Source organism: Brienomyrus brachyistius, chromosome 1 (genome assembly GCF_023856365.1).
Source record: "Brienomyrus brachyistius isolate T26 chromosome 1, BBRACH_0.4, whole genome shotgun sequence".
In the NCBI taxonomy this organism is placed as follows: domain Eukaryota; kingdom Metazoa; phylum Chordata; class Actinopteri; order Osteoglossiformes; family Mormyridae; genus Brienomyrus; species Brienomyrus brachyistius.
This window is the reverse complement of record NC_064533.1, coordinates 14525066-14539561: the sequence shown is the minus strand read 5'-3', so window position 1 is coordinate 14539561 and position 14496 is coordinate 14525066. Positions and strand designations below refer to the sequence as shown.

Below are 14496 nucleotides of genomic sequence, written 5' to 3'. Positions count from 1 at the left end.
AAGATATAAATCGTGCTTTTGCTATTCTGTGGTATTCAAATATGCCAAAAATATTTTTATACTCGACTGAATCTGTCTTCTCAAAAGTCAAAAGAAAATCCAGTGTTTTGGAATTTTTAATACATTGTCATTTTGATTAACTTCTACGTTTTTAAAACGAACGTTTAGGTTCTATAATTTCGTTTCTGTCTACGCAGCGGGATTAAAAACTACATTCACACACTTATAGTTAACAGTACGTTCAACGTACCTTAAACCGAGAGTCTGACCCTAGTTTTTTTTTTATTATTTTAGTAGTTGTTCCCGTTCGTAATTTTTTTCTTACACGTAGATTTTGTAAAATTGTAAAATATTTTTACTTATGTTTTAGCCTTTCTCTTCCCCTATTAATTGGTACCGATGACAATGTAGCCCGATATTTTACTAAAGTACAATGACAATAAAGCTTTTTATTATATGTCATATAACTTCATATAAAAATATCGATCAACCGCCCATTTTGATTGCTTTTCTTAGCACTGGACCGGCTATTTGCGCCCGTATAGGAAAAATAAAGCCCCTCCTCGCCCCCGGCGGCGTCGATCACGTGTCTAGGGCCGGCGTGACGTCGAGGGAGAAGACGCCATTAGACAGGTTGACAAACTGGGAAGAGCTGTTCGCTAATGTGGCGCTAGCTTAGCTACTCTCCATTCTCCACTGGATAAAGTGACGGAGTTCGGATCTTCGTTCTCCTAGTTTCTCCCGCCACGCATTTCCTCTCCTGCTCGCTTGTTCCATTCTCACTTCGCCGGCTGTGTCCGATGTGAGTCGCCAGTCGCGGCTGTGCTGGGTTACACTCTCGCTCCCGACCGAGGAAGGATCAGACGATGGCGGCTGGCGGAGCGGGGGGCGGCGGCAAGACCTACTCCTTCAAGGTGGTTCTGCTGGGGGAGGGATGCGTCGGGAAGACGTCGCTGGTGCTGCGCTACTGCGAGAATAAGTTCAACGACAAGCACATCACCACGCTGCAGGTCGGTGTGCGGCGCTTTTCCGTGCGGTATCGCGGTTTTAAAGCGCTGTTTATGAGGACTCTCCCCCCTCCATACTGCCGTCAGTCGCGGTGGTCCTGCCTTTCAGCCGCGGCGGCGAAGCGAATGCTAACACTCCTGATGTTAGCTCAATAAATATTTATGTATGGATGTGTATTTACATTATTTGTCTTTGTATAATACACAAGTACGTATTACGCATATCCGTATTATATGTGTATCATGTATATACACAGTGTGTGCGCGTGTGTGTACGTACGTGTCTGCATGCGCGTGCCTGCACGCGCGTGCTCGTTGCGCGATTAATGGTCACCCGTGGGTCATATATAATCACAAAGCAAAGGGTGTATCTTCTGTTCATCTTCCAGTCTGTGTTCGTGAGCTCGGCCTTCCTGCTTTGGCATTCGATCAAAACAATAATACTTTTGTTGTTAATGTTTTGTTTTTAACTTTAAGTGCGTTTTAAAACTTCAGGGCTTGGTTATTGCATGTGCTGGTTTTTTTGTTGTAACAGTGGTGCTACTGAATCTCGACGCCAAAATACGGAAAGGGCCAGAGAAAGAGACCCGGAACCGTCCGAGCCGGAGGTGTGGCGTAGTAAAGCGCCGATCGGCGCTGGCGTCCTCCTCCGGCGGAGCTGTCACTCCCCGGTCGCCTCCCCATTACCCGGAGCTGCATGATTAGGCAAAAAATGATTTTTTCCCTGGTACTTTGTCGGTTACTGCCTGCCGACGTAGGATTGCATCAGGATACCGGATTATATTAATGCCCAGCGCCTGCTGTTCATGTTTCCAGCAACCTGTTGAATCTGCTGTCAATACAGGCATAAAATCCCCAAGGAAAATGCGAAATTATTTTTACCGTAACCGTACTACTTATCTCATTAGCGTTTGTTTAGAGGTGGATGGAGATTGCTCCATTTCCAGGATATCCACAAAATGCGCATTTATGGTTTGGGTTTGAGTTTAAAGGATTTCGGGAGAATTTCACATTTTCGGGCCGCTTATTACTTTTTTTTTCTTTTGATGTTCTACTTAACTCTCTGTATCATCTGATAGCCTGCTATTAACTAAATTGGTTAGATAATACGTGTCGGATTAATTTTTCTTGTATCCGTGTTATCTAAATAACTAGAGGATAGGTTGGATAATAAGACGAGTGTCTCTAATTAGCAGACTGTCAGCTTGTGTTTAAACCTCATTTACATGTCATCTGTATTTTGATGGGACACAGTGACTGTGTTATTGTTCTAACAGCACTTCAGAACTGCCTGCGCATTATTTTTACTGCTCAGACTGTGCTCTCTGCAGTTCATTAACAGTCTCTCTGTGCAAAGTCTCAAAATTGTTTGGAAATATAGCCTACCCCAATCTCCCCCCCCCTTCCCACCTTCCTAGAGATTTTGCAGCTGAATGGCGTTTGTAAATTGACACCACCATGGAGTGATTGTGAAAGTGTCTAGCTGCCAGTTCCCACCTGTACAAGCCGTGCTTCTGCTTTCATGCTTGTAAGTTTCCTTTTCCTCTCTGCCTTAGCATTGTGCCACCTCCCCCACGCCCCACCCACTTGGTGTTTGGCCCGAGCTTAATCTCCGTTCATGGATAGTGCCGCTCAGTATTGCGTTGACACTGTTTCGCTGCCGGGCCCCACTCCTGTTGGGAAACGCGGTGAGCTTCCAGGAAGAGTTGTGGTGTTGCATCATTCCTTCAGAGCTCTGGCCTGGAACTTTCCAAATGCCTCCTGCCTCTTTTAGTGGTCGCTGTGCTGGAGGCTCTGTCTTTGCGAGGCTGTTGGCTTGCTTATTTGGATTAGGCCCCTGTGAGAGGTGTTATTCTACCCAGCTTTAACGTAAAAAATATAAAGATTGTGGGGAAACTGTCACGTTTAGCAACATTGATTGGTTTAAGAAAAAAAAACTTTACAGTTATCAAGCATAACATTGTGAATTAAACGGGGGAAAAATGGAGAAACAAAATAATTATTGATTTGCTGATGCACTGCAGGATTGCAAAGAACAGACTCATAGCAGTGCTTGAAGGCCTGTATGAATTTTCACTTGCTTTGGTAATCGCATCTTTTAGCTTGTCTTAGCGGTGACAGTGCCTTAAGGGCACAATGCGTTGCATTGTTTTACGTTACACTTGAGCAAACCTATTTCGTCAGGGCTTACAACTGCATTGCCTCGTTTTAAAGGGGATTTGCTGCAGACATGAGTCTTTCCCGGTCTTCGTAGTGAGTCCTGTGTGGCTTGCTTTTACGTCTTGCATCCTAATTTGTTTTGATATCTTAGATGACTTAGAGCTGAATGTGTTTGCTTGTTAAAGCATTCCATTATAAATGACCCCCCCTCCCCCCCCCCACACAAATCCACTCCGGATTTGTAATTGCATTATGTTAACCATAAATTCTCAGAACTTATGCAAGGGACTTTAAAAAAAAAATAAAAAATCTGAGCTAAGAATAAGAAGCTAAGAATTTCTCATATTAGGAAAATGTAAGTTAAATGGGATTTCTGAACTGCCTTATAAAATGCGTTTTCCATCCTTTTCACATTCCCAAAATACTTTGGCAGGATTTTTCTGCAGCCTCCCCCCCATATTTATTATTCCAGTTACTGCTTTTATGCTTCCCTTTGTTGATAGACTGGAGCGGTGACAGTGGTGAGTGTTTGCGTTGCTTGGGAGGCCAGCAGGAAATGAAGGTAGCCTGTCATCTTACAGCTGGCTGCCTTTTCTGTGTCTTGTTTGCCCATTACAGTCAAGCCCTGCATTGTAACCCGACCCACCAGAAGGGGGGAGTGTCAGGTGGAGCTTCAGCGCATCATAAACGGTTGAATTTCTCTGCGATTCCTGTCCGCTGGAGAATGTGGCATGTTGGAATGTAGAGTGAAACGTGCGTGGAATTCTGTGTTTTTATTAATTATTGTTTTCGACAGTTTAGCAAATATTGGAAACCAGATGTGTAATTGCACAATGTGCATTTCCGCTGCTTAAACACTGGGGGTTTGCTTTCGGAACGGAAATCCAGCACGCCCCCGTACTTGGTGGTACTTTTAACAGACTTGTGGGTTGGCGTCCCATTTGCTGATTTGTGCTGCTATTGTCCAGTTATCCTTTGCAGTCTGTCTGAGGTTCTGAATGCAGCATTCTGGGATTGGCTGTATCAACAAACTGGTTGCTGTAGAAATGTTTACAACGCTTTCTTCTATGTGGGTTCTAGATTGTTTAGCCCTTTAATTTGAATGAAAGATCAGGTAGCTACTTGTTTTAAAGCAGTTCCTTAATCCCTTTCTGTCTTGGTTATTGCAGTGCAGTGACCAGGTTTATTCATAGCTTTTGCAGATTATTTTGGGTCTCTCACGTTTTTGGTCTTTCCTACCACCTAGGCAAAGACTGTCACACTTGGCAAGCTAGCTAGTCAGTTGAGCATTCTGGAGTTTGGAACACTGGGATATCTTGGCACATGTTGACCTGGTATCAGTTTTAAATTGCCACAACAGGTGTATACCTAGACATCAATACGTGGGCCTAAGTGATGTAACTGTTTCTGCAACAGCAGTGGAAATAGTGTGTCTGTCTTGATAGTGTTGTTGTTTAGGAAAGTTTGGAATGATTGGACAGACCCATTTTAGGGTCTTAATAGGCACCTGACAGCTTCTTTTTGAAGAATTACCCAGCGGTGTGATACCTAGGGAGTGGCAGTGGACCCCCCGATGTTAATTCAGATCAGAGCGAATGTAATTAATCAGTGGAGCTGCTGTGTGAAGTCCTGGGAGGGGCGGGCAGCCAAAGCAGTGTATCATCACACTGTTACTGGGGTAGCAGTCATCAGGAACTCATCACAATGGAAGGGAGTGTTTACCAAGTGCCCTCTGATGTGCGTAGGGGGCATCCGCACACATGACCAGCGCGATAGGTGGAGCCTATTCTGAATGTTTACTGCTAAAATGGTCAGATTACAACGGGAAAGAATACTAAAGGGCTGTGAGGTCATTCCACAGAATGTGTTTTGAATCAAATGAAGCTCATTCCTTTGGGAGGTGCCTGAACCAGGAAATGATCACACTGCCGGTTCAGTAACAACAACACTTGTTCCGATTTATTGGGTTTGGGATTAGTGATGCTTGGCTGCCGCTCATGGTATCAGTCAAGTCGTTTGAGTTGCTTAGTTCAAATGAGTGTGCAGAAATTTCCGCTCGCGTGGCGTTCACTGAATGGTCCTCGCCGGGCATTGTTCTTCTCGTGGCGTGTTAGCATTAGCATTCTCATCAACACCCAGCCAATCGGAGGTGGCTTCTAGCTATTGCCGCCAAACCAGATCACGGTGCCTTCAGCAGTGCTGAGAGGCATGGTGCACTTCCCGCCCTCCCAAGTGCACTCTCGATATCCCTAAAATCATGCTTTATCGATTGGCGCCGCTGATCTGCCCATTATCTCTGCAGGAGTGGCCTTAAGACCATGATGGAGAGCATGTGAGTAAAAATAGACAGGAGAGAAGGAGTTTTATTGGCGCTAGGCATCCATGGGAGTCTGGACAGTATTGTATCATTTCACATGTAACTCTTTGGTTGTTTAAAGTTTTTCATTAACCTGCAAACAGTAAATACTATTTGACAATGTGTGAACAACTTTATCCTCTTACGGTTCTAGTTTCAGTCAACTTAACATTTTCTTTCAGCAAGGATCAAATGTTAAAGGTTGAAAATCTCATCTCTGTAATGTGGGTTTGTGGGTCTTAAAATGAATTCAAGTTTTTGAGATCTCACTTGCTCTATCCGGCTCACAGCTGTTTTGGTTGAGCCTTCACAATCCAGGCAGGCACGTGACTTAGGTTATGTGCCCGATGAGTGAAACCAGGACGTTCTGTGCTCTTTCATCATGAAATAGTGTGAACAGCATCATTTGTCTTCCAGGCAACTGTTTGAGAAGAGGGTTTTATTGGGAGTTGGAAGGATGGTTTGTTAGAGAGCTGAGGTTTAGGACAGTATGGAGTTATTCTTTGAAATGTCAAAATATTGTGTTGAAAAGTTCAGGGCTTCCAAAAAATATATGCTGTACCAATTAAAGTGACAGAGCAGGAATAATCCAGTTATCTGTAGTAAGTTTATTGTAAAATTGCATGCTTCTCCCTAATGGTACATGGGTTTGATTTTAAGAAGATTATGTTATATTCTGAAAGTAGATAAAAAAAAAATTTAATAGTGCAGAATGATGGTGAGTTGGGGTGTTGCGTTGTAGCTGCAATGGCTGTGATTAGGGATGTCATAATCACGTCACGATGTACATGCAGCATATAATCGCGATTATATGCTGCATGTACATCATCACCCGGGCCTTAGATGATGGGTGAAACGTCCGGGAGCCGGCTTTTCGGTGATTTACAGATGGTTACTTATCACCACGGTTTGGTAAGTAGTTTAGCAGTGTGCCTATGATGTTCATGTGATACGTATTGTGATGCCCAGAAGTTAATGATCTGTATAAATTCGGCATATCACACAGCACCACCATCTTTTTACCTTGTTTATCCACAATATCTCCTCTTTCAAACGATGTTGTGGCTGCTGAGCTCTTCTGTTCTTCACCGCCGCTTCAGTGCTTATCGCTTCCATGATTAGCTCTGCTAATTGAATATAATAAGCATAAGGATACACCAAGTTTATACAGATCACTAACTTTTGGGCATCTCAATATGCATTAATACGTGATGCTCAATACTAAACTGCTGACCAAACTGTGGGCGTCAGTAAACATCCATATGTTACCGAAAAGCCGGTGCCCGGACATGTCATCTAAAGCCTTGGAGGTTATTGTGCATGCGCCATATGATCGTGATTTCATCATGTGATTATGACAGCCCTAGTCCTAGCATATTGTTTAAGTGAGTTAAATGTAAAAGAATCTGGTTTGGTAATATGTCTGTATTAAGTTTTTAACCCTTTTTGCTGTTGGGCTGCTTCAATATCTTCTGTTGATTCTCACTCCTATGCCTTAAGTCCCTTTGAGGATCCGCATTGTTGCAGCAAGTGATTTTCCAGGTACACAGAGGAAGGAATTTTCCAGTTACGTCTGCAGCAGAACCTTCCGGAACTTGCTGTCACTCCCCCGACGGCCTTCCTGGCCTTGGCTGTCTTGCAGAATCCCCAGCCACCTCCCCTGTTCTCTGCGTGGAAAGCTGCCAGCGTGGGCCGCCTCCTGTTTCCACGTTATGTTCGCTGTTCCGGTTTGTTCACCTCGCCCCTCTCTCTGCCCTTTCCAGGCGTCCTTCTTAACAAAGAAGCTGAACATCGGAGGGAAACGAGTGAACCTCGCCATATGGGTGAGCATCACGTCTCGAGCAAAACCGGGCCACTGTGGTGTTTATGCAAATCGGGCAGGTCACGTAACCTGGTCAGGCGAGCTGGCCAACTCGCTGTGGAGTGACATGGTTTAAAAAAATAAGGAAAAAGTAGGAATGGCTCTAGGAGTGACTGAGCATCTGTCTGGCTTCTGCAGCCATCTGACGGGGCGTGTGCTCTGGGGCCAGGTGCTGAGTCACGGCAGAAACAGGGGTGTGATTTAGGCTCACGGATGAGTCAAACTGAGAGCCTCTGGCTGCTTCTTGTGGGTGTTCGCTCCCCCCACCAACTAGCAAATGGCCCAATTAGACTCAGCTTCTGGTCTCTGCTGGACTCGCCAGCTATGGAAATGGGGGCGGGGGGAAGGAACAAAAACATTTAAATCATCTGATAACAGATGTATGAGCTGTTACTAAAACCCATATCCAACATCTCTTAGCAGTTTTATTTACCAGGCATTAGGCAGGTCAGCTGATGAATCTCGGAATTAGCCACTGTTAAGGCTTTTCCTGACTATAGACTACATGGGTAAATTGGTGTAGATTTAAAGTACACCTACATTTAAACTGAAGTGCCTTCTGTGGCAGTTTCTGACAAACAAGTCTTCCACATTGTTTTTTTTTTTTAAATAGGACACAGCAGGCCAGGAGAGGTTCCACGCACTGGGGCCCATCTACTACAGAGACTCCAATGGAGCCATTTTAGTGTATGACATCACAGATGAGGATTCCTTTCAAAAGGTGGGCTTCCCAAATTGTCTAAACCAGTGGTTCTCAAACTCCGTCCTCGGGCCCCACTGCCCTGCTTGTTTTCCAGCTCTCCCTGCCCCACACACTGCTGATTGACTGTAGACACCTGATCCAGGTAATCAAAAGCTGAAAGACAGCTGAGACTTGTGTGTGGGGCAGGGATAGCAGGAAAACAAGCAGGGCAGTGGGGCCCGAGGACCGACTTTGAGAACCACTGGTGTAAACTATGATGGAGTTGTAAAGTGTTAAACGATGCATTGTGTTCATTTTTTTTTTATGGTTGTATAAAACATGTAATTTTTCTTTTTAGGTGAAAAACTGGGTAAAGGAGTTAAGAAAAATGTTGGGGAATGAAATCTCTTTATGTATAGTTGGTAAGTATGAGCCGTATTTTCTCCATCTGCCTCTGTGGTTTAGTGGATGAAATTCCATGTATATAATGTGCCCCATTTCTCAGTCTGTACAAGTGGGCCCATCTCAGAGGCCCCGGCTTATCGAAGGCTGAATAGATGCTGATGTGTATCAGTGTTGGGCACAGTGGAGACAGTCTTGGGGCCCAGATCATGTGTCGGGTCTCATTATATGATCAGATGAGTTTGGGGGGGCTGGGAGAGCATGCTGTCTTTGGGGGTGGTGGCGGCGTCTGCCCCATGATTTGGCAGAGAACACTAGAAGCAGCTGTGTCCCAGTGGAGGGTGTTTATCTCTGAAAATGTTAGTGGTACAGTCCGGGGGGTTGTGGTTTCCAGAAAGCAATATTTCTCAGTTAGTTTGGTTAACTTAAACTAGGAGTCATGATTGTCCAGTAGGAATGCTCCTTACTTACTCTCTTATTGGGCAAACATGACTTCTAGCTTTAGTTAACCCAGCTAACTGAGAAATCCTGCTTTGTGTGATACCCCCCTGATCAGTGTTTGGGAAGACCCCCTATCGGCCCTCACGCTGAAGGAAGCACTCATGGAGGACAGTATCAGATGCTCCCCTGTCCAATCATATAGAGCGAATGGGTTGATTTTGGACACCATAAACCCTATTGTGCTGCACATAAGAATGTTTTTCCTCATCACATGATCTGAAATCAGCCCTATATATAAAAACAAGCTTGGGGCCCTAAAACTGGCACAAATCCTGCACGCCACTCCTTCCCTATTGTGACACACTGACGAACATTGTTTCTGCTTTAATCGCCAAGCCAAGTAGGCTTGGCGTCTTATTTAGAGAACCGAATGATGACATGTGAACCTGCTGCTGATCTGGTAACCAGGGAGACTTTCCCACAATTTCTATATCTGTTTTTCTAAAGGTAATAAAATAGACTTGGAGAAGGAGAGGAACGTATCCATCCAGGAAGCAGAAGGGTACGTGCAGATCAGCTTTGCGGTTCTGATTTTATCTACATTTAGGATGTGGAGCTTGTCTTCTGCTGCCTAATGTTCCACGCCTGTCGCCTGGTGTCGCTTCATAGCACTTTGGCGCCGCTGTTAGCTGTGCCAGATGGAATGAGACAACGAGGGGCATATAGAGGGGCGGGAACTCGGCTGAAAACTGATTGGCCCCTGGAGTGTGCCTTACTGTGTCGATCATCCATTCAAAACATATCATTGGCTAATAATACGGTTGCCCCCTCTGAATGAATTAACATTTCTCTTATGCCCTCTCACCTCATATATAGAAAAACATCCTATAATCGATCCTGAAGACAACCTTAGTGGCAACATGTTGCGTAAATATGTGATTTAAGGCTTTGCTCAGGTAATACACCCAGTTTTTCTGCCTTTCCATGCAGGTATGCAGAGTCTGTTGGGGCGAAACATTATCACACGTCAGCTAAATTGAACAAAGGAATCGAAGAATTGTTTCTTGATCTCTGTAAAAGTAAGTGGACCCCATTTTGGACCACGTCCCCCTTTTCAGTACGTCCTTTACGATATCGTGTTGCATCCACAGAGTATGAAAAGTGAATTTTCTGGTCCGTGTTGTTGGGAACCACGAGGGTTAAAATTAGCGGAAGGTTAAAGCTGATTATGCTGCTGGCAGGACAATGAAACAAGCATTTAGTTATTTAGCAAATGCAAGCAAGGCAGGTAATGGCAACAAATGTTTTTTGTGCAGTGGTTTGAAAGCCACACCCTGCAATGCCGGAAATATTGCTGTGAATTTTTCGCTCTCTTTCCACAACAGTTCGCTTGCTGTGCTTTTGTTTGGGTTGGTGAAATGTAAACCTTAAACCATCAACAGGAATGATGGAGACGGCACAGGCGGACGAAAGGGCGAAAGGCAACGGTGCCAGTCAGTCGGCGTCGTCGCGGCGGGGGGTGCAGATTGTGGATGACGAGCCCCAGGCGGCCGCGGCCGGGGGGGGCGGATGCTGCTCCGGCTAGGCCCCCGCCTCCTCCTCAGGACTGGACTCTGACTCTGTCGCCCTCCCTCCACACCTTCCTTTTCACGAAGACTGCCATTCTCGACGTCCCGTCCGACTCCACCCCCTCCCACCAAATAACACGCTTAACCGCATCTCCCAGCGATGACATTTATAACACTGAAGAGACTTGTGTGAAACAAGTGCCGAATCCGCAGTGTGTGGCTGCCGGTGAGGAAGCTGTTTGTCACTCTCACGGCTCGGTTAACAACCATTTGCCAGTGGTGTCTTGAAGCCCCGCCCCCAGTCCCTCCCACTACTCATGCACACGCCCCTATTCTAATTCCTAATTTTTATCCTTTGGATAATGCGCATGTAGAACTGTAAAAGCTTCACTTGGTTTACTTTTAAAGCATCTTTATTTAATAAGTTATGTGTGTTATTTGGAATCTTTTTTTTTTTTTTTTTCCTCCCAAATTCATTCTACTTTTTGGTGAATAGTGAAAGGTGTCCGATTCAAATTTTTAAAAAAAAAATATTTGGCAGAAAATTCATCCTGTTTTTTTGCACTGGCCCATCGCTATCAATGCTTTTGTTATACTGTATTTCTCGTTTGCCAAGGTGTTATGTAAAACAAGCATTGTACAATACATATTAAATATTTTATCTGCTTTTACAAGCTTTGGGGGGAAAATACACAGGTAGAAATGTGTACACTAGTCTTGTTAATGACTGTAAAATCAAAATAACAATTGTCAGTGAAAGCACACTTTGGAATTGCATTATTTATTGCCACTATCGTAAGTGCTTTACTGTGGAACAGTAATAATGATCAACATTGCTTGAGTTTAAAAGGTATTCTCAGTATCCAAGGTGTGGGGGGTGGGGGGGTTTAGTTTAAATGGTCACCCAGAAAAACCGCACCACACTAATGTGACATACTTACCAGTACTCATTTTAACTCATTTTAAAAATGGCTACTTCAGAAAAACCTTGCGCAAGCACTAACAATCATTTATTTTTTTCTGAATTGTCTTAGGATAGGTCCTTACTGCACCTTTATTGGGGGGGGCGGTGTACTGGAATGCAGCCTTGTGCGGGGAGATGGGTCTCCACTACACCAGGAATTTGTTGCCATTAGAATAGGCATGCCAGTGGTGTGTCTATATTGTGGATGGTGTATTCTTGAATGCGAACATGTGTAGGAATGCCCTGTTATGGACTGGCGTCCCATCCGCGATGTTCCGCTGCCGGGTGATCGGTTCTGGGTTCTCCACAAGCCTAGGAGATGGCTGGCCTGGCAGGGGCCCACTGAGCATACTCAGCCTCAGCCATGTTGGCATGGAGGTTCTTCGCTCTCCTGTAGTGGATATTAAGTCGAGACTTTTAAAAACACAACCAGCTTCGCGTTCAGTTGACCTCAGAAATTTCGGCTGCATTAAGAAGTGAGTGAAAGTACGAACATCTTGAGATGGGTATGATTTTGGTTTATGTATTAGCTGCGATTCATTCTAAGACAGTAGATGATTAAACTTTGAGTTGAAGCTGAGGCAAGTGATTTGAAGGCATCCTGTGTTTCGCAAGGTGTTGTATAGCCTTGCCAGAAAGCACTTCACAGTTTGTTACAAACCACATATTTCTGGATAAAATATTGACAGTATTTCATGGTAAGTAAATACTGTACGATCCTATAGTATATTCTGTAAATATGGGAGTCCAGCCCTTATTTCCATTGCAAATTGTAACCCCTTTGTTCATTTATTAGGGTGTATTGATTATAGGTTTTAGGTTAGCAGATTATTTAACAGTGATGTTTAAAACAAGTCCCCTTTGTTTATATGATGACATGCTCTGGACTGTTCTGCATGCTGAGCTGTTACACTTTTGAAGGATAAATTCAGACACTCACTGACAGCAAGTCTACATTGCAGTACTTCTATATTTATCTTCCCAGTCTGCTTTTACTGATAGGTTCTTGGTAATTTTATTTATAACTTTCACTGTCTATTCATTTTATTTTCACTTCTTTTTATATCTTGTGGATCTCAAAATGCAAAAGGATGAATGAAACAGATGGTCAGATAGCTTGTTATGTGCGTGGAGAAAAGATTGTTGCTATTTGGTAGGCAGTAATGGAATAAAAATCTCACAATCCAGTTTTTGATTTGTCAACTGTAATGTTTAGCCAAACAAAACAGACTTAGTTCGCATACACATCATTCTAATGGGCTATGTCTAGCTTTTTTTTTTAGTTACTTTTACCATATTTGACTTAGCGATACTTCAGTGTCGCTCTCCGTTCCCCAGTCACAGTCGATACAAGACTGTCAGCTGAACATTCCGCGGCCAGGAATGGTGTGGAATGTAGCCTGAGGCTTCCTCCTGCGATGACCCCTGACTTTTGACCTCTAAACATCTGGTTGGGGGAAAAAGGAACAACCCATGAATTACGAGCTTCACTGGCTTAGCTCAGCATGTGTCAGCAGACTGACATGCCCTTTGATACTTCCAAGAAACAGGCTGTGATCACAAGCTTCCAAGCAACGGCTGCCTACTGAGGTCTTACGGAGGAAACGGCAGAAAGAGGAATATGCTTGTACCACTGGAAATTTTATTATGTGCATATAACTATCGTCTTCCTTTTACGTAATTGCTAATTAAAGTCTGAATTTCAGCAGCTTTTATTGTAAAGGGGTCTGGCAGGAATTCCTGTTTTCTCTGGAAAGACGTTACACACAGGTCTATTAATCACTGACATTTTCACAGGTGTGTCACATGTACTCGTAATCCTTTTTTCCTAATGTCGCTATTTGTAATTTTAAACATTCTGCGTTCTTCTGTGGGTCAAGTCACATTTGTGTAACCTTTTCATTATACACCGATCAGCCACAACATTAAAACTGCTGTCAGGTGAAGTAAATAACGTTGCAACAACATTTTTTAAGGGTGCCATTATATATTAGGCAAGAGAAGAGTCAGTTCTTGAAATTGTTGTGTTGGAAGCAGGAAACTGTGTGACTTTGTCAAGGGCCAAATTGTGATGGCTAGATGACTGGGTCGCAGTAAGGTCTTGTGGGATGTTCTCGATATGCAGTGGTCAATACCTACGAAAAGTGGTTGAAGGAAGACAAACATGTGAACTGGCACTGGGGTCATGGGCGCCCAAAGCTCATTGCTGCGAGTGGGGAGTGAAGGGTAGCCCATCTGGTTCTATCCCACAGGAGAGCTACTGCAGCATAAATTGCTGAAAAAAGCTAATAATGGCTGTAATAGAAAGGTGTCAGAAAACACAGTGCATTGCAGCTTGCTGTGTATGGGGCTGCTGAGCTGCAGAGCGGTCAGAGTTCCCATGCTGACCCCTGTCCACCACCAAAAACACCTACAATGGGTATGTGAGTGTCGGGACTGGACCGTGGAACAATGGGAGAAGGTGGCTGAGTCTGATGGGTCAAGCTTCCTGTTACATCATGTAAAGGGCCAGGTGCGTGTGCGTCATTCACCTGGGGAAGAGACGGTCCCAGGATGCATTATGGGAAGAAGGCAAGCCGGCAGAGGCAGTGTGATGTTCTGGCCAATGTTCTGCTGGGACACCATGGGTGCTGGCATTTATGTGGATGATTCTGTGACACGTACCACCCGCCTATAAAATGTCGCAGACCAGGTACACCCCTGATGGCAGTGGCCTCTTTCAGCAGGGTAATATACCCAGCCATACCACAAACATTCTGAGGAATGGTTTGAGGAACATGAAATATAGTTCAGGGTGTTGACTTAACCTCCAAATTGCCCAGATCTCAATCCGATTGCACATCTGTGGGATGTGCCGGATAAACAAGTCCGATCCATGGAGGCCCCCTCCTCGCGACTTACACAACTGAAAGGATCTTCTGCTAACGTCTTGGTGCCAGATACCACAGGACACCTTCAGAGGTCTTGTAGCGTCTATGTCTCGAAGTATCAGAGCAGCTTTGGCAGCACGAGTGGGACCTACACTATATTGGTGGTTTTAATGCTAGGCTGATCG

The 14496-nt window shown here is 44.4% G+C and overlaps 1 protein-coding gene across 1 annotated transcript; it reads left to right on the top strand.

Moving 5' to 3' along the window:
* The first annotated feature begins 591 nt into the window (after window positions 1-591).
* Window positions 592-11241, top strand: rab21 (RAB21, member RAS oncogene family). Its single transcript, XM_049025416.1, has 7 exons — window positions 592-1010; window positions 7287-7346; window positions 7998-8105; window positions 8425-8488; window positions 9417-9471; window positions 9900-9988; window positions 10352-11241. Exons 1-7 carry the CDS (start codon window positions 867-869, stop codon window positions 10492-10494), a joined length of 663 nt encoding a protein of 220 aa, XP_048881373.1. The 5' UTR covers window positions 592-866; the 3' UTR covers window positions 10495-11241.
* Window positions 11242-14496: the final 3255 nt, after the last annotated feature.